The sequence below is a fragment of the Dama dama genome, chromosome 19, assembly GCF_033118175.1.
Source record: "Dama dama isolate Ldn47 chromosome 19, ASM3311817v1, whole genome shotgun sequence".
Classification (NCBI taxonomy): Eukaryota; Metazoa; Chordata; class Mammalia; order Artiodactyla; family Cervidae; genus Dama; species Dama dama.
The window spans coordinates 60219953-60241007 of record NC_083699.1 but is presented as its reverse complement, the minus strand read 5'-3'; the positions used below and the strand labels follow the sequence as shown (position 1 = coordinate 60241007).

The window sequence follows — 21055 nt, the reverse complement described above, 5'->3', positions numbered from 1 at the left end:
ATTAAAATAAAATAATGAAAATAAATGCATTACATTCTCAACTCAAAAAGCTTTAAAAAAAAGCACAAAGAAGATTATAATAAAGATAAAAGCAAAAACTGATAAGGAAGAAATCAGAAAAATTATAGCTCTAGTTAAGAAAACAAAAGACATTTTCCAGAAGTATAGAGACTATTTGCACACCTCAATGGACATACATTCATAAATCTAGATGAAATGGATAATTTTATGAGAAAATGTAATTTATCAAAATTGACATCAACAGATATAGAAGGCTTAGATAATCCAATCTTCATAGAAGAAACAAAGTTATTATGGTACTTCCCCACACAAAAAGCACCAGGTTCAAATAGTTTCACAAGGGAATTCTACCAAACACTCAAAGTACAGATAGTCCCAATGCCACATAAATTGTTCCAGAACTTTAAAAATTAGAAAACTTTCCAATAGATGCTTCTTATAAAATCAAGTACAACACTGTTACCTCAATCTGACACTACATATTTAAAAATTATAGATAATATCATTTATGAATATTAATGCAAGAATACTATTAAATTAAATATTAACAAACAAAATCCAGTATCACTATAATAAAAACAATATGCCAAGTGGAATTTATTTCAGGGATTCAAGAATATTTCAAAAAGGCATCTGTAATATAAAGAACCGTACTAATAGATTTAACCAGGAAACACATATGATTATCTACAAATGTTCAAGTCTGAGAAAATTCAACATTCATTTCTGATAAAAACATTCAAGAAAACAGGATTTGAATGATGTTTCCCTAGCATTGTTTTTGTTTTAAAAAAAGACCTGAGTACTGAAGCCAGCACTTTACTAAAGAGAAAACAAAAGTATCATTTTCACAGATCAGGAGCAAAACAAGGATGCCCACTATTTCCACCATCATTTACCACTGTCCCTTAGCTACTGCAGTACACAAAAGAAACAAGCTAGTGATACAAGACTCAGAAAACAAAACTATGTCTATTTGCAGATGACATGATAGGAAAACCCTAGAAAACCAATGCTAAAACTAACTCAACCAAGGTTCAGAAAGGTAGCAGAATATCAATATAACACACTAAAATCAGCTTGGCATCAAAATGGTGCCCTCTAGGACAGCTCACAACAATGAGAACTCCCTAGTACCTCCGCCACCAGTGTACCTGTCCTCACAGAGAGCCAAAGCCACCCCCCACGCCCCCAGGAGATCCTCCAAGACCAGTAGGGCATTTGTTTACTCACTGCTCACTGGAGGGAGGCCTTTTCCAGATGTATTCCTTTTCAGAGGCTTTGTTCTTCTGCATGGGAAACAGATTCCTCCAAGGCTACTATTTGGTTTACTGTGCTGAATACCCTGCTGAGTGGTACACAGACATACAGTTTAGCCCTGGTGTCTTCTTATCTATTTTGGTAATGGGAATCAACATTCATAGTGACTATAACGCCTCCAGCTCAGGAAGCCTAGAGAAATCATCTACAGGATTCTACAAAGTGGCTTGTTCACGTACATTTCTGGAATCAATTTCCTTTCTGAGATCACTGAATGGATGAGCTATGTCCTGGCCACCTGGTCTCTTCTCAGCACTTATATTTGCATTTTTTTTCTCACTTTCTTTCTTTGGGCTGTGAACCTTTCACCACCACAGGTTCTACCTCAAGATATTGAGGACTACCCCAAGTCTCAGAAAGCCCTCATTCCATTCATCTTTTAAGGAAACCAAACAAAAAGGGAACATAGCTCCCATGATCCTGTGGAAAACCATAAAGCTGCTGAGACTGTAACTTTTACAGTCCCACTGCATATATATAAGAGTTGGCCTCTGGAGTTTGGGCAGCTAACCTAAAAATTCTGCAGGGGCCCCCTTCATGTTTCCTCCTACCCTCCCAGGGGGTCTCTGTCCTGATCTGTTAAAGCTTCACAACGCCCTTTTTCACACAGAGACATCTGCTTCTTAGCCTTTCCTCCTGAAAAGTAAAAAGTTACCTATGTATTTTTTCCTTTGGATGATGCAAGTACAGGTGCTTTTATACCTGCTCTGTATCAGTATAAGCTCTGTAGTTGAGAAAGTTCTGAGTTGAGGGCAGTGCTTAAAGAATTTATTATAGGTACACATTTGATTAAACTAATCAGCAGAGATTTAAATTCTGAAGCTGCACAGACCCAGAGCAAACCTCCTCCCAAATGAAAACCCACTCACACTTTACTTTTCCATGGTTAAGAGTGAAAGATGGGAAATAATTAAGTAGACTTTTAGTAGAGGACCCTCTCTTCATACTGCTGAACAAATGCAACAACGCATTGACTTCATTTAAAATTTCTGCTTTGTCTTAGTGCCTCTGTCTTCCTGAAGATTCCACAATCACTGATAGAGATATTGAAGGTTAATCCAGAAAGCTGATATGGGTTTTACCAAAGGCCAGGTTTTAATGATCACAAGGAAGAAATGACTCTGGTTGACAACAAAGAGAGAAAAAAAGTGTTTTACAAAATATTGCAAATTCTCGTATTCTTAGAAACCATGGAAATATCCAAATAATGAGAGCGCCAAATAAGGAAAATTACCAAATAAGAGCATATGCCGTTTGCCATGACGAGACACATACAATGATGGTGAAGCATCCCAGAAGCACCCAGCAACTTTTCTCTTCTGGAGTTTCTGCATCACAGTCCTCAGGAACTGTTCAGCAAGGCATCCTCTAGTGGTGCCTTGAACTGCAGCTCTCAAAAGTCCCAGGGGCAGAGGTTGAAAACTGCAACCAGAGGGATGCCTCCAGGCAGAAAATGTGCTTTGTTTGGCTCCAACAGTGTTTCACACATAGTTTGGTTTTCTTTTTTATTGTTTTACATTCAAAGCTTCCAAAATTTAAAAATTAGGTTTCTATATTCTCTGGTTTCCTTTAAAAAGTTGGAGGATCTAGGCCTGCAGAGCCCACTAAGAACTGTGACTGATCGGCTGGTTCAGTTCAGTTCAGTTGCTCAGTCGTGTCCAGCTCTTTGCGACCCCATGAACCACAGCATGCCAGGCCTCCCTGTCCATCACCAACTCCCGGAGTCCACCCAAACCCGTGTCTATTCAGTCAGTGATGCCATCTAACCATCTTATCCTCTGTCGTCCCCCTCTCCTCCTACCCTCAATCTTTCCCAGCATCATGGTCTTTTTAGCTCTTTGTATTAGGTGGCCAAAGTATTGGAGTTTCAGCTTCCACATCAGTCCTTCCAATGAACACCCAGGACTGATCTCCTTTAGGATGGACTGGTTGGATCTCCTTGCAGTCCAAGGGACTCTCAAGAGTCTTCTCCAACACCACAGTTCAAAAGCATCAATTCTTCGGCACTCAGCTTTCTTCACAGTCCAACTCTCACATCCATACATGACCACTGGAAAGACCATAGCCTTGACTAGACGGACCTCTGTTGGCAAAGTAATGTCTCTGCTTTTTAATATGCTGTCCAGGTTGGTCATAACTTTCCTTCCAAGAAGTAAGCATCTGTTAATTTCATGGCTGCAATCACCATCTGCAGTGATTTTGGAGCCCAGAAAAACAAAGTCAGCCACTGTTTCCCCATCTATTTCCCATAAAGTGATGGGACCGGATGCCATGATCTTAGTTTTCTGAATGCTGAGCTTTAAGCCAATTTTTTCACTATCCTCTTTCACTTTCATCAAGAGGCTTTTTAGTTCCTCTTCACTTTCTACCATAAGGGTGGTGTCATCTGCATATCTGAGGTTATTGATATTTCTCCCGGCAATCTTGATTCCAGCTTGTGCTTCTTCCAGCCCAACATTTCTCATGATGTACTCTGCATATAAGTTAAATAAGCAAGGTGACAATATACAGCCTTGTCATACTCCTTTTCCTATTTGGCACCAGTCTGTTGTTCCATGTCCAGTTCTAACTGTTGCTTCCTGACCTGCATACAGGTTTCTCAAGAGGCAGGTCAGGTGGTCTGGTATTCCCATCTCTTTCAGAATTTTCTGCAGTTTATTGTGATCCACACAGTCAAAGGATTTGGCATAGTCAACAAAGCAGAAATAGATGTTTTTCTGGAACTCTCTTGCTTTTTTGATGATCCAGCGGATATTGGCAATTTGATCTCTGGTTCCTCTGCCTTTTCCAAAACCAGCTTGAATATCTGGAAGTTCATGGTTCACGTATTGCTGAAGCCTGGCTTGGAGAATTTTAAGCATCACTTTACTAGCATGTGAGATGAGTACATTAGAATTTGCAACCTCTGTAGAGGAGTCAACCTCACATGAAATGGAAAGACATCCCATATTCTTGAATTGGAAGAATTAATATTGTTAAAATGGCCATAATACCCAAAGCAATCTACAGATTTAATGTGATCCCTATCAAACTACCCATGACATTTTTCACAGAACTAAAACAAATAATCCTAAAATGTATATGAAACCGTAAAACACCCAGAATTGCCAAAGCAATCCTGACGAAAAAGAACAAAGCAGGAAGCACAACCCTCCCAAGACTTCATACAATATTACAAAGCTACAGTAACCAAAACAAAAATAAACAAATGGAACCTAATTAAACTCAAAAGCTTTTTACACAGCAAGGAAGCCATAAACAAAGGAAAAGACTATCCAAAGAATGGGAGAAAATATTTGCAAATAAAATGAGTCTCCAAAATATACAAACAGTTCACTCAGATACATATCAAAACAACAAACAACCCAATCAAAAAAATGGGCAGAAGACCTAATAGAGACTTATCCAAAGAAGGCATACAGATAGCAAAAAGCACATGAAAAGATGCTCAGTACTGCTAATTATTAGAGAAATGCAAATCAACCTACAATAAGGTATCACCTCAGGCCAGTGAGAATGACCATCATCAAGAAGTCTACAAACAGTAAATGCTAGAGAGAGTGTGGAGAAAAGGGAACCCTCCTCCACTGTTGGTGGGAATGTAAACTGGTACAGCCACTACAGAGAACAATATGGTGATTCCTTGAAAAACTAGAAACAGAGCTACCAGATGATCAAGCAATTTCATTCCTGGGCATTTATACAAAGAAAATCATACTTTAAAAAGATACATGCACCCCAATGATTACTGCAGCACTATTTACAATAGCCAATACATGGAAGCAATCTAAGTGTCCATCAACAGATAAATGGATAAAGATGTGGTATATATACACAATAGAATACTACTCAGCCATAAATATGAACAAAATAATGCTATTTGCAGCAATACAGAAGGACCTAGAGATAATCATACTAAGTGAAGTAAGTCAGACAGAGAAAAACAAACATCATATGGTATCACTTATATTTGGAATCCAAAAAAAAAATGATACAAATGAACTTATTTACAAAACAGACTTACAGACTGGTACTAAGTGAGAAGATCTCAAATGTTTTCACCACAAAGAAGAAATGGTAATTATATGATGTGACGGAGGTATTAACCACCCATCACTTAATGATATGATGGTAGCCATTTTGCAGTATATAAGTATACCAAATCAACAAGTTGCACACCTTAAACTTATATAACATTATCTATATCTATTATATATATATATATCTATATATCTATTATACAACATTATCTATCAATTATACCTCAATAAAGCTGAGGAGGGGAGAGATGGCCTTGCAAAAAAGGAAGCACTGTAGATATTTATGCCATATATACTTACGTTCCTGCATTTGCATTTGACTGAGAGCTTAGAGAGTTATCCAACTCATTCTCACTTTCTTCTGACTGACTGTTAACAGTTCCTTCTTGTTCATCATCATCTACTTCATTAAGAGCCTTACAATTAAATAACAACATAGACCGGTTACATACACACTTATCTTTTGTTTCTTTTTGTAATAAGAGAAGAAAGGTCCTTCTTTCTAAGGCAAATTCCTCCACATGTGGTCTAGAAACCAAACCCTCTTATCTCCTCTGGTCCATCAATTACCCCTTCTCTCTCCATTTTCAACCTCTCCTTACTAACTTCAGTTCACGCACGCTTAAATGTAAGTCTCTCCCATCTTATCCTGATCCTATACTGACCTTGAGCTACCATTTACCTTGCCTTTTTGTGCCAAAAACTTTTTGAGAGATCTGCCCCCACTTCTCATTCACCATTTGTACCCTTCAACTTTGCTTCTGCCCTGCCACTCCGTGTAAACTGTTCTCTACATGGTAAACATCAACACACTTGTTATCAAACCAAATGGGTACTTCTGTCTTTGTCTTCCATTACTTCTCACTCATTACATATCAATGGCAACTCATTTCTTTGCTTCAAAAATCTTCTTTATAAACTTTTCTTTTTCACTTCCGTGATACCATTATTTTCTTGGTTTTTCTTCTTCTTTTAGCCATTCCTTCCCAATCTCATTCATTGGTTCTTTTTCTATCCTTCCCCTCTGTTTAATGTCATTCTCCTCTCACTTAACGCATTTTTGATGTTTACATCTAATTCCAAGGTGCAATTACAAGTCAAATGCTGTTAATTTCCAAACCTCTATCTTCACCCAGATGTCTCTTGAGCCCTCAACATTAACATCCAACTGCCTAAAAGATATCTCGAGGAGAACATCCTACACATAAATACCTATCATGTCTAAAATTTATCATTTTCCTAAGCCTCCCTTATCATTCTTCCAGAAACCTTGTTCCTGCCATATTGTTAAGACCATGAACAGCATAACCATCTACTCAGATTCTCAAGCCAGCAGACTGGAAATTATCCTTCTTCTTTACCACCACATCCAATCAGTCACCCAATCTTGTCAATTCTACCCCTTTTTAAGTTCTCAAATCAATCCCTCTTCCCCTTTACCTCCTTCCCTACTGCCACTGCTTTGGGTCAGTCCTCATCACTTCTCACCAAGATTCCAATCTGAGTCTTTTAAAAGGACCCTCTCACCAGGCTTGCCCCTCCCTCCCCAATCCATTTTCCACACTACTGTCAATTTCACCGTGATAGTGCTCTTCTTAAAATTCTTTAGCAGCTCTACTCTTGCTTTCTAGTTCATTAGCCCTTCATGACCCAGCTCCTTCCTTTCTTTCTAACCCTGATTCTTACTACTTCCCCACCTTCATCACATGATTATCTGAAAGCTAACTTTGTAATAACTACCAAAACATACATATATATCCCTGGCTTTTGGCTAGGGATATGGTTAATGGGCTTTAGCTATTAAAAATATGTACAACATTCTACTTAACTGCCTTTACAAGTAGCAAACAGTACACTTATATGATTCTGGACTTTGTAATTCCCTAGGATCATCCATCTAACTGATGATTCTCTTTTTTTTCATAGAAGATATAAATAACTTAGGAAATTGCATTAAACAGGTACTGAATCCTGTGTGTGCTTGCTCAGTCACTCAATCATATCCAACTCTTCGTGACCCTGTGGACTGTAGACTGCCAGGCTCCTCTATCCGTGAGACTTTCCAGGCAAGAATACTGCAGTGGGTTGCCATTTCCTCCTTCAGGGGATCTTCCTAACCCAGGGATTGAACTCGTGACTCCTGCACTGGCAGGCGGATTCTTTACCACTGAGCCACCTGGGAAGCCCATGCATATATACATAAGTCATTCAGTCGTGTCCAACTCTTTGTGACCCCATGAACTATAGCCCACCGGGCTCCTCTGTCCATGGGATTCTGCAGGCAAGAATACTGGAGTGGATAGTCATTTCCTTCTCCAGAGGATCTTCCCAATCCAGGTATTGAACCCTGATCTCTTTACATCTCCTGCATTGGCAGGCGGATTCTTTACCTGGGAAGCCTATAGTCACTCATAAAAAGTTGATTTATTTTACTAGTAAATTTTTCATAGCCTTTAAAAAATGTTTCCTATCTCAAAATTCTAAAGATTTTAATAAAGAATTCTGATTAAGTTAAGATACAGCTAGTTAATGTTTTATTACTATGCTTTTCCCATGTAACTAGTAAATTCTAAGTTTCTTGGGTAGCTGCTTTTTAAACATACTAATACATTAGGTGGAGAAGGAAATGGCAACCCACTCCTGTATTCTTGCCTGGAGAATCCCATGGATGGGGGAGCCTTGCAGGCTACAGTCCATGGGGTCACAAAGAGTCGGACACGACTGAGCGACTAAATAACAATAACAATACATTCGAAGGGACAAAGATTTACCGAAGAACTAGCATCTGGTTTTATGCTAGACACTTTATATAACCTATCTCAGCTAATCCTCACAACAACCACAGCAGGTATACTCTATTCCCATTTAACAAAAAACACTGAGTCAACTTAGATACTTGAGAAATCAACTCAATATCAAACAGCTAGCAAGTAACAGGATATGAATATCGATTCACCGGAGTCTGTAGTGGGACACAGACTCATTGTTGTTTCCATATTTGTAGATGGTGGCACAATCTTATGGCGCCAGCCTAGATTTGCGTGCCATCTCTCATGCTAACTAGCTATGTAAGCCTGGACAAGTCACTTAATTTTTCTGAGTCTCAGTTTTCTCATCTGCTAAATGGGGATAATAATAGTAACTACCTCCAAGGTAATCATTCAATACAGGTTAGCTACTATTCTTCAGTCCTATCTTGTTTAGTATAAGCATTACTCACTGAAAGGGCAACATGCTTGAGTAAGAATATTTCTAGCAACCACATCTCGGTATTTTGATATTAAAGCTTTTGAAATGTTTACCACAATACCTATCTACATCAACTTAATTTTAGCATGAGCATTATGGCTGTGAGCAAAGCACATTACCTGAGGCTCTATAACAGATTCGCTACGGATGGTCTGGGTGACAGGGTCCTCACTGACCACAATGGGACCTTTAGAGGACTCTGGAGCCATTGTTACATTCGGAAATCCTGCAGAAGGAAAACAAGCCATGATGATTTTGTTTCATTTAAATTGACTTCACATGCACTCTACACTGCCATAAGTGAATCATCATATGAAAATTTTTAATAATAGCAACTCACATTTATTATAACATGACACCTAAAGGAAGACTTTAAATTCTTTCAAATAGCCAGGTGTGGGCTGTGGTTAATAAGATAAAGAAACTTTTGTTTGACGTGAATACTTTACCTGTGCGCCTGCGAGGAAAATCAACAAACAGATCTTTTGCTGTAACCATCAAATGATCAGATTTTTCCAATACATCCTGCAGCTGGTATTGATCAGAAAGAATCTAGACATGTTAATGATAAACATTATTATTCAGGAAAATATATATATATATATATATATATATATACACACATATATACTCAACAAATCACAAAGGAAAAGCCTGTTCAGGAGTAGAAAAATCATCTAAAATCCTCAATGGCAATATTGTTAAGTACCAGTAGATGGGGCTATTACAACAATTTGTTGTTGTTTAGTCACTAAGTAAAATTGCTCGGTCCTGTCCGACTCTGCAAACCCATGGACTGCAGCCCACCAGGCTCCTCTGTTCATGGGATTTCCCAGACAAGAATATTAGAGCAAGTTGCCATTTCCTATTCCAGAGGATCTTCCCAACCCAGGGATCGAACCCACGTCTCCTGCATTGGCAGGCAGATTCTATACCACTGAGCCACTACAATAATTAGTGGATTTTAAATGCTTGGCTTCAACCCAAAGAAATGCATTATTAAAGTATGACCCAGTATACACACAAATGTAAAGGTAAATGTAAATATACACCAAATAAAAGTTTTCCTTAACCTTACTCTTTGAGAACCACTCTTATACTTTCTATTTTCTATTTTTCAAATGATGGTTTCAACCCACTAACTCCATTTTATAATCCATAAACAAGTTGTGATCCACAGTTGAGAACTCAGTAAACATATGAATCTTTGAGCCATAAACTCAGATGTGTGAATCGTTGGTGCTTCAACCACTAGTGATTTCATAATCCATTAATGGGTCATGACTCACAACTTAAAAAACACAATGTTAGATATGAGTTTGGGGGCAATAAACAAAAAAGCGATGCTTCTGCATTTGTAAACAAGCTGGTTTGCTTTTTTTTTTTAGACACGCCATTTTTATTTATTTTTTTATTTTGTACTGGAGTATAACCAATTAACAATGTTGTTTCAGGTAGAGGGCAAAGGGACTCAGTCACACATACACATGTATCCATTCTCCTCCAGTTTTTATCCTGGAAAAATGAAAACTCAAAAAATACCATTACAGCAGAGTCTCTGATCATGTACTTTCAACTTAGGAACTTTCCTAATTACAAGCAAGGATGCACAGAATAGAGTAAAAGAAGTGAACTCTACCCACCACCACCAGATGGCATTCTTAGGTTGAAAGGAGTTTCAAAATTGGAAACTGCCCAGTTTCCAACACTGATTCAAATCAAAACACCTGGGAAAAAATGCTCTTACCAGAATTTCTCTGAACCATGAAAACAAGTATATAATATGACCTTGGTTATTGTTTTCTAACATGAAGAAAAATAACGAGTCACATTCTTTTTCCCCTTCTTCCCCTGCTAAAGTCAAGCAGGTTGGCTGGCTCAAGGTGGTGAAAATAAAGTCCTAAATCTGTCCTCCCACAAAGAGTAAGCTTTGGAATGGCATAAGTCAAACAGCACATTTGAAGTCAGAAGACTGGCATCCTAGGCCCAGTCAAGAGATACCAAGGAAAATCCAACCTCTTTAAACTTAGTTTCCTGATATGTAAATGAAGTACAACCACTTCCCCAACACACACGGTGTTATAAGGTTGCGAACACACTGCAAATCTGTCTACAACTCTCCGGATATCTGAGAACATGGTTACAACTTAAATTTCCATCCCTGGCTAGCCATCTTGCAGTACATGCAATAAGAGTTTAAGAAAGAAAATACATGGAGCATTATAATATACCACTTACACTAGAAAAATTATACAAGGTATATTTCTTAATGGCAGTTTTAAAAGTTTACTGTTTTAATTTTTTAAAAAGGCACTGACCTCCTATCAAATTAAAGAAACATAAATTGTCAGAAGCAGATTGTTGAGGAATAACATATCAAGACCTGATATGCTCAACATCACTAATTATCAGAGAAATGCAAATAAAACTATGATGAGGGAATACCTCACACCAGTCAGAATAGCTACCATCAAAAAATCTACAAATAATAAATGCTGAAGAGGGTGTGGAAAAAAGGGAACCCTCCTACACTGATGGTGGGAATGTAAACTGGTGCAGCCACTATGGAGAACAGTATGGATGGAGGTTCCTTAAAATAGGGGTCCCCAGCCTCTGGGATCTAATGCCTGGTAATCTGAGGTGGCGCCGATGCAATAATAACAGAAATAAAGTGCACAATAAATATAATGTTCTTGAATTATCCCGAAAACATTCCCCCACCCCTGGTCTGTGGAAAAATGGTCTTCCATGAAACCGGTCCCTGGTGCCAAAAGGTTGGGGACTGCAATCTTAAAACACGAGAAACAGAGCTATCATATCATCCAGCAATCCCACTCCTGGGCATATTTCCAGAGTAGATGAAAACTCTTAATTCAAAAAGATACATGCACCCCAATGTTCATATACATGCATAACAATAACTTTGCCGTACACTTGAAACCAACACAGCATTATAAATCAACTATATTTCATTTTAAAGAGTTGTTTTAAGACCTGATGTTAATTATAGTGAGGTCTCCAGTAAATCCACTGTCCTGAAGCCCTCTCTCTGCTGGTCCCTGCACAGGCTCCTGGTGGCAGATGGCTTCAGTGGCCAGAGGTCAGTGCAATGGTTTTCTCTTGCTCTTTCTGGATTTCTTTACCACTTCTTTATGATAAAACTCACCCTTATGATAGGAAAATCAATCTCTGCAGGCCCATCTGTATATATTACTTCCCCAGATGGGTTTGCAGAGCACAAAGCCAAACTTATGAGTGGTACTAATAGAACATATCTTGGACTTTCAAAAGATAAAAGTCCCTTAAAAAACAGTATTGGAAACTTCTCATGCTAACAGTTTTGTTCTCTGCTAATAAAAACCAGACAGCACTGGGAAAATTTAAGGAGACTATAAGTTAGTTACTATACTGTTGGAATGATTAAAATCCTTATCAAAGCCTTGCTGTCTCTGATTTGGGTTTGGACCCTTGCTTGCTTGATTCCCACAGCATGGGTACATCATACAGCAAAGGAAATCTAAAATTACACTGGTCAAAGAGCTTTTCTTTTAATTTAGGTTGATCTAGGAGCCCAGTTTCTTGGGGATGGGTGCTGGTAGCTCTAACACATCATGATGACACCCAGGTGGATATGCCCAAGGAGGCCTCTTCAATTGATCCCCTGACATCCCTTATCAGACATAATACAGCAACATTGAAATAATAGATGTATGTATCCTTTGACTCAGCAATTCCACTTTCAAGAATTTATCCTACAAATCTATTTATGCATGCATGCAAGGCTAAGTCGCTTCAGTCATGTCCGACTCTAAGAGACCCTATGGTCTCATAGTAGCCCGCGAGGCTCCTCTGTCAATGGGATTCTCCAGGCAAGAATATTGGAGTGGGTTGCCATGCCCTCCTCCAGGGGATCTTCCTGACCCAGGGATCAAACCCACATCTCTTATGTCTCCTGCATTGGCAGGCGAGTTCTTTCCTACTAGAGGCACCTGGGAAGCCCCAGATATATTTATTTATACATGTACTCAAAAACATATTCAAGGATATTCATTACATTATTTCCATGACAAGGCAGGAAATAATCTGTGGGTGACAGACACACTACTTATCCATCAATACCCTTTCTTTCCATTTTCTCCTTAACAGGGAAACTCCCAAGTTAGCCAGGTACACAGCTAATTTCCCAACCACCCTCATAGGTGAGAATGGTCACTTGATGAAGTTTTGGAAAACGGATAGAAGCCAGAGCTTCTGGGTGATGCATAAAAGGAGCAGCATGTACTATCTTACCCTTTTCCTGCTGCCTGGGAAACAGCTCAAGGAAGCAGGAACAACCACTCTGCAGTCAGACATGGATGCCCTGTAATAAAGGACTGGAGAGCTCTCCACCAACTACCATGTGCTAAGTTGTTCCATACGAGAGGAACAGATTTCTATTTTGTTTAAACCACTATATTCTAGGGCCTTTTTTTCCCAGATGCTGTACCATACTCTAACACACATCCCAAATGTCCACCAATAAGGCACTAGATAAATATATTGTGGTGCATCCATATACAACCTCGCCAATAAAAAGAAAAGGTAGATTTCTAAACACTAATACAGCAAAACCTTCAAAATATGTTATTAAATGGAAATGTCTAAATCCCACTAATAGCAGAGGCTCTCAACCCTAGTGAAATGTTAAAAATTACCTAGCAACAGTCTAAAAAATACCTAAGAAGGGCAACATCCCAGATCCACTGACCCAGAATATCCGAGTATAAGTATGTCTGAATCCAGATACTGCTTTTTGAATGGGAATTTTTTTTAATGGAAGTTAGAATCAGGGTTGAGAAACATTACATGAGAATATGAGGAAGCAGCATTACAGAGAGAAGGCAAAGAAACTTCACTCACCCTCTCTGATCACTCCTCTTCAACCCCTAATTCTACCACATCTACTAGGTATAAGAGATTCGGGACATGAGCAGGGACCACTAGGGAGGGGAAACAAAAGCCCAGAGTCACCTCAAAGTGACTTTTGGGTGACTCAAAGTCATCCTTTTCCCTGGCCAGATCTGTGTTTTTAGCTCTTTCACGGAGAATTACCACATAATATTCAAAAGCACATGACTTATCTAAGATCACTAAAAGATACATACCTCTAAAGAATCATTCTCTCTCAATCCATTGTTTTTTTACAAGCTTGTGTAAGCATGTTATAGAAGGTCAAGACGTTCATATTTCACTAGGAAGCCTAACAAATTCCTCAAAAGACAGAATGTGACTTGAAGCTACAGTAGGTCACCCAGACAGACAAGTGTCATAAGCTCCAACACTGAACAAGAAGAAAAAGGGCATTTCTTTTACAATGATTTCAGCCCAAATAAAAAGGGTTTTCTTCTGTAGTTTCTTCTTATTTTCCATATTGCTTATTCCTGCACATGATTACTTATTCAAACACCCTACATCTGGGAAAAGATTAAACCAAATAAAAGCAACTGACAAGCACACTTTTTTTTTTTTGCAAAGTAATTTAACAGCATGGCTGTTGAACCGAGAAAAACAATTATAGCAGCCTAAGTATGTATATAGCACTAATTATGTGCCAAGGACCATACTATTCACTTTATTAGTATTTTATCATTGAAATCTCATAATAATACAAGCAGGAAAGTAGTGTTATTCCAGTTTAAAATAAGGAAATTCAGGGTGAGAAGTCAGTAATTTAAGGTCACATGGCTAGTAACCATGTGAGCTAGTAAGAAAATTTTGACTGTGACAATAAGTTCTTTGCTCCTAAAACATTCTTTCAAATATACAGCTAATAAGCTGTAGAGCAGGAATTCAAACTATGAAACTAGACTGTAATCCTCACTCTGCTCCTTTATCCAAAGACCACCTATACATCACTGTGTGCCTATGTGCGTGCTCAGTCATTAAATCATGCCCAACTCTTTGCAACCCCATGGACTGTAACCTGCCAGGATCCTTTGTCCATGGGATTTTCCAGGCAAGAATACTGGAGTGTGTTGCCATTCTCTTCTCCAGGGAGATCACTGTATAAGGACATGACAATGATTAAAGTCTCTGCAACATCAATAGACATGAAGGGAAAGAGAGACACCTACTTTCCTCTTTTTTGCTTCTAACTCTGTGGATAATGCAGTTTATCATTACCTCCTTCATGATAGACAATCTCCTTTTCTCAAGATTAGAAATTTCCGGTTTTTGCTTCTTCCATTTCCTCTTCAAAGCTTTTTCTTGGAGCTCCCAGTGGACCAATGCTCTATTCTTTGATTTGTGTATTTCATGACGACGGATCTAAATAGAAGAAAAAATATATGAAAGAATGTTTCAGGAGCGAAGAACTTATATTCACAATCAAAATTTTCACCAACTCCTAAATTTTCAAAAATGATTTTTTAAAAAAGAAGTATCTAAAACTCGTAGACCTAGAGAGTTCCCTGGTGGCCTAGTGGGTAGGATTCCAGGCTTTCAACTGTTATGGCCCAGGTTCAATCCCTGGTCGGGAACTTAGATTCCACAAGCCACAGGGTGTGGCCAAAAAATAAAATAATAAAACAAACTAGTAGACAAAATAACATGTCCTCTGGGCTTTGCTTTAAAATGCTTCAGTTAAGAAATAAGGGATATGATAAATGAGACAACTATGGCAAAATTCTCACAACTATTATATCTAGGTGAACAGTATATGGTAGTTCTTTTTACTTTTGTCTCTACTTTCACATGAGTTTGAAATTTTTCATAATACAGAATTTTAAGTCAGTTGGGCATCATTATTATCCTCAACAAACATTTAATAAGTACCTACTATGATTAAGATTCCTAGGCCCACAAAGACATATAAGATACGGCCTTTATCCATTAAAAAACATTAATAATATGCCTAGAGAGATTGGACATATACATATAAAGATAAATGCCATGCATTAGATGGCATATACTCAATGTCTTATGTAGCTAGTAAGTACAACAGTTCAGAGATGAAAGTAACTGTTGGGCAGTTTCAAAGAGTAAGACTTCAAACTTGCTACGAAACTCAAGAGAGTATCACACTAGCATAAGGATACACAGAGATCTACGGAATATAAAATTGAGTCCAAAATAAACCCTCATATTTATAGACAAGTGACTTTCAACAAGGGTGCCAAGACAATTCAGTGTGAAAAGAACAGTCTTTGTAATGGTGCTTAGACAACTGGATATCCATTTGCAAAAGAATGAAGCTGGACTCCTACCTCACACCTTACACAAAAATTAACTCAAAATGGATGAAACATAAGAGCTCAAACTTTGAAACTCCTAAACGAAAACACAGAAGTAAATATCTGTGAACTATGGTTAGACAATGATTTCTTAGATGTGACACTAAAGACACAAGTGACTAAAAAAGTAGATAAACTAGACTTCATAAAATTTACAACTTTTATGTTTCAAAGGATACCATCAAGAAGCAAAAATACAACCAACAGAATGGAAGAAAACATTTGCAAATCATATATCTGATAAGAAACATCAAGAATATATAGGGAACTCCTATTACTCAATAAAAACACAAATAATCCAATTTTACTTTTATTTTATATTTTATATCCCTCTCTTCACTAAGCCCAGTTCATAGTTGTCACATATTTCCTCTGACAATTTTTAAATAGTTAAGGGATTTGAACAGACATGTCTCCAGAGAAGATACTACAAATGGTCAATAGGTGCATATAAAGGATACTCAACATCACCCGTCATTAGGGAAATCCAAACTGAAGCCCAATGAGATTCCACTTTATACCCTCGAGGTTAACTAAAACCACAAAGACGATAACGACAAATATCAGCAAGGGATGTGGAACAAATGGAACCCCCATACATGCTAATGAGAATGTAAACAGGACAGCCACTTTGGAAAACAGTTTGGCAGTTCCTCAGAAAGCTAAATATAGAAATAGTATATGACTCAGAATTCTACTGCCAGGTATACACTCAAGAGACTAAAAGTATATGTTCACACAAAAACTTATACATGCATATTCATAGCAGCATTATTTGTAACAGTCAAAAAAAACGAAAACAACCCCAATGTCCAACAATTGATGATAAATAAATAAATAAATAAATAAAAATGATAAATAAAACATGGTATGTCCAAATAGTATTTGGCAATAAAAAGGAATGAAGTACTGATACATGCTATAATATAGAGGAAACTTGAAAACATTACGCTAAAAGAAAGAAGCCAGATATAAAGGGAAACATATTATATTGCATGTATATGAAATACCCAGAATAGGCAAATCCATAGACAAAACAGATTAATTGTTGCCAGGGATTGGAGGCGCATGGCTCAGAAAGTGACTGTTAATGGGTGAAGGGTTACTTTGGGGAGGGAGTGATGAAAATATTACAAAATTAGAAAGTGATGATGGTTGCATAACTCTGTGAATATGCTAAAAAGCAATGAATCACACACTTTAGAAGAGTAGATTTTATGTTATGTGAATTACATCTTAATAAAGCTGTTTAAAAAATAACAAATCTATAGTAGAAGCTTTTTTAAAGTAAAACCTGAACTAGGATAAAGAAGCAAAGTAAGATTTGAACAGGAGGAGAAGAAAGTAGGGAAACCATTCCAAATAAATAGAATAGCATGACCTGGGGCTCAAATGTGGAAATATACATGGCATGTTCAAGGAATAAATTACTATGTATGTTTGAATAGGGAAGTAATGGTGAATTACGCTAGTGTATCTACAGATAGGAAAAAATGATAAATGTGGACAGGACAATACTGGACTTAGATCTGAACTGTAAACTGAACCTATCTAATGAAATTCTAATACATGCTAATTATTATTCCTAAATAAAATAAGGCAGCCAAGGACATACACTTTTTGATTCTATATAGACATAAGTAAGATTAAAAATAACTGAACAACTTGTAAGATGCCTTCTATTCTGTAAGTTAAAAACCAAGTATCAAGTAAGACATTGAACAAATGACTTAACTTTCTGTAGTAAACTTACCAGATCTTCAGGAGTTGCCCGATGAACTGTCAGATCAGTCATAGTGTTCTGCAAAAAAAAACGATGAACTTTCTTTAAAATGCAAAAGGTTTCTTACAAAATAGTACTACATGCTGGATTTTAACGGCTGAAAATGGATTCAAAGTCCTAAGACCAAAGAGTCTTTGAGAATTAAATTCTCAACTTAAAGATTAACATGGATTACTTTTAGTTGTCGTAAAGAACATAACAACTATTAAGTGTTTCATAGAAATTAAGCACTAAATTCAACAAGCAGGCATACATCATATTAAAACAAAAAATAAAGCAGGGTGGCATGTAATTCAAAATAGGTTAGTTTAACTAAAGTTATAGTTTTCAAACTATATTCCATGGAACAAGGCAACACTAAAGATTTCTAAAAGATAAAGTGTGATCAAGAGAGGTTCAATTTGTGTCCATGCCAACACTTTAAACATAGATTCTATCATAACAAGAGATGAATTTTGAGGGTACTGTGTAACTTCATAAGTTATGAAAGGACAGAGAGGCCTAGCATGCTGCAGTCCATGGGGTGGCAAAGAGTCAGACACAATTTAGCAGCTGAACAGCAACATAACTTCATTAAATGTGAAAACAGTCATTGAAGTAAAAAGGCAACAAAACAACAGGGCAGGGCTTCCACACTGCACAATTCCAGGAGGCTCCGTCAATAACCCAGCCCATGTAAACAGCATCCATTGGAACTCTGCAGTGCCCAGCCTGCACAGCTACAAGCAGCAGCCTCACAATCTGGCCCTTTCCAAAATGACTTCAGTCATTGTGTTTGGTAAGGCAGGTAACAAAGCAATGTAGCTTTAATTCCAAGAGAAATATAGAGAACTGAGTCTAGTGAAAAACTTCTGATATACTCTAAGACCTTACTTTTGCACCATGGATAATATTTAGCTCAAGTTTTTTACATACTAAAGCCATTATCCTTTCATATTGATTTAGCAAAATACAAGGTACAATGATAAGATCATGAGAATTATTTTTAATAACTAATAAAAATTCAGGTATATAATGGTATGCTTAGAATTATTTTCATGGGAGAAAATATAATTTCATTAATACTATTATTGCTTAAAACTACAGTTGACTCTTGAACAATGTAGGGCTTTTTTAATTTATTTTTAATTGGAGGATAATTGCTTTACAATGTTTTGTTGGTTTTTGCCATACATCAACATGAATCAGCCACAGGAATACATATGTCCCCTCCTTCTTAAACCTTCCTCCTACCTCCCACCCCATCCTACCTCTCTAGGTTGTCCCAGAGCACCAGGTTGAGCTCCTTTTGTCATACAGAAAATTCCCACTGGCTATCTATTTTACATATGGTAATGTATATATTTCAATGCTACTCTCTGTTTATCCCACCCTCTCCTCCCCGCACTGTGTCCAGAAGTCTATTCTCTATGTCTGCATCTCTACTGTTTCCCTACAAGTGGTTCATCAGTACCATTTTTCTAGATTTTATATATATATATATATGTTAATATACGATATTTGTTTTTCTCTTTCTTACTTCACTCTGTGTAATAGGCTCTAGGTTCATCCTCCTCACTAGAATTGACTCAAATTCATTCCTTTTTTATGGCTGAATAATATTCCATTGTATATATGTGAACAACATGAGTTTCAACTATACAGGTCCACTTATAAAGGTGGATTTCTTTTTAATAAATACATACTAAAGTGCTACAAGATCCACATTTGGTTGCATCCATGGATGCAGAACCACAGATCTTGAGGGCCAACTGTAAAGTTAGATGTGGATTTTCAACTGTGCACAGGGTCACTGCCCTTAACCCCACGTTGTTCAAGGATCAAGAGTATTTTCTCCTGAAATTGCCTTTAAATCTACTTTACAAGCTATTTCAGAAAACATCTCAATATTTTCACCACAACAGTTTTATTCAGTTCATCTCTCCTCTCTCATTTACCATTCACACCAAAAGACCTATAACTACTTTCAAGTTCAAAAAACAAAGTTTCTTTCAGCACTGGAGAGAATACAAAGTAAATGAGGAAGGTTCTGAATGCAATTTCAAATGATGGCTTTTAATTATACTTTGAGCAACAGCAGCATATCAAATTAAATATGGAACTTCCCAAAGTAACCACTCAGAAGGGGACAGCTTTACATTATCTATGCTATTTTTCCCTTTTTAATCAGTTTCATTAACTTAGAGTCACATCCTTCATTTTACAACCAGATGACAACAAAGCAATCTAAACAAAGAGAAATCCATCTCTCCCGCTTTCTAAGGCTGTCAGTTTTCCCAGGAGAGTGATTGGCTACAACCCAGAATATTCTAATTCCAAAAGAATCCCTAAGATGCATACTAGTCCCTGACTAGTCACTCTCCACAAAAGAAAGTAAAGGCACCTAAAGTCTCATGTCTATATCAAAGAACCAGGCTCCAAAAGAGAAAATCCCCTTGATAATACCACATGGTACTCAGGGTAGGAGTCAGGGATCATGCCTCAGGTACCTGAGGCTTCTCTTATATCTTATGAGAACCTCTGTACTGAAATTGACCAGTCTCTGGAAGTGAGCAAAAAATCAATTTGATAATAGAGCAAGGACTACCCAGTTTTTTCAGTCATAAATACCAATCCCATGATTATGGTATCACAGGTTGCTATGGGCAAATCTAAAATATGTTCCAAAAAATTTCACACTTCAGGCTAACTAGAGTTGTCTTAAAACAGTGACATAAGTTAGCTAAGAGTTGCCTTAAAGCAGTGAGTTCTCAAAGTGGAGGTAGGGGGACTTTTTAAAAACACACTCCCCCACTCCTTTAAGATTTCAGTTCTTCAAAGGAGGTGGAAGTTATAGCCTCAACATATGTATTCTTTAAAAACTCCCCAAAGGCATCTGCTCTTACCCCTAAGACCTAGGCTATCACATGCCCAGAAACACATTCCACTGTATTGCATGCTAACCCCATTCAGAGAATCATCCTGAGTGCCTAGGGTCATGTCATCATGTCTGTTCCTTCCATGTAATGTTATGTGTGTTAGTCATTCAGTACTGTCTGACTCTTTTGTGACCCCATGGACTATAGAACACCAGACTCCTCTGTCCATGGAATTCTCCAGGCAAGAATACTGGAGTGGGTTGCCATTCCCTTCTCCAGGGGATCTTCCTGACCCAGGGATAGAACCCAGGTCTCCCGCATTGCAGGCACTCTTTACCAACTGAGCCACCAGGGAAAACCGCATATTATTCTTCCTAGACTTACATCCCATTCTTGCTTCACAGACGTTTTCTTCTTTACTTTCAGTGTTTTCCTTCCTCCTCCACGGGGACCATAACGGTTCACTCGGACAAAAGACATCTAGGAGTAATAATCATATCAATTTTTTTAAAT

The 21055-nt window shown here is 37.6% G+C and overlaps 1 protein-coding gene and 1 pseudogene across 3 annotated transcripts in view; one reads left to right on the top strand and one right to left on the bottom strand.

The window, feature by feature from the left end:
- The window catches only part of SPICE1 (spindle and centriole associated protein 1), a 58804-nt gene that overhangs the window by 32908 nt on the left and 4841 nt on the right, over positions 1-21055 (bottom strand). For all 3 annotated transcript variants that reach the window (XM_061167206.1, XM_061167207.1, XM_061167208.1), the window contains exons 2-7: positions 20927-21022; positions 17655-17702; positions 14793-14936; positions 9080-9182; positions 8750-8856; positions 5682-5797 (exon numbers count right to left, since the gene is read on the bottom strand). In XM_061167206.1, the coding sequence (XP_061023189.1) occupies positions 5682-5797; positions 8750-8856; positions 9080-9182; positions 14793-14936; positions 17655-17702; positions 20927-21022 (614 nt within the window). The remainder of the gene's footprint in view (positions 1-5681; positions 5798-8749; positions 8857-9079; positions 9183-14792; positions 14937-17654; positions 17703-20926; positions 21023-21055) is intronic.
- On the top strand, positions 1113-1941 carry LOC133073820 (3-oxo-5-alpha-steroid 4-dehydrogenase 2-like; annotated as a pseudogene).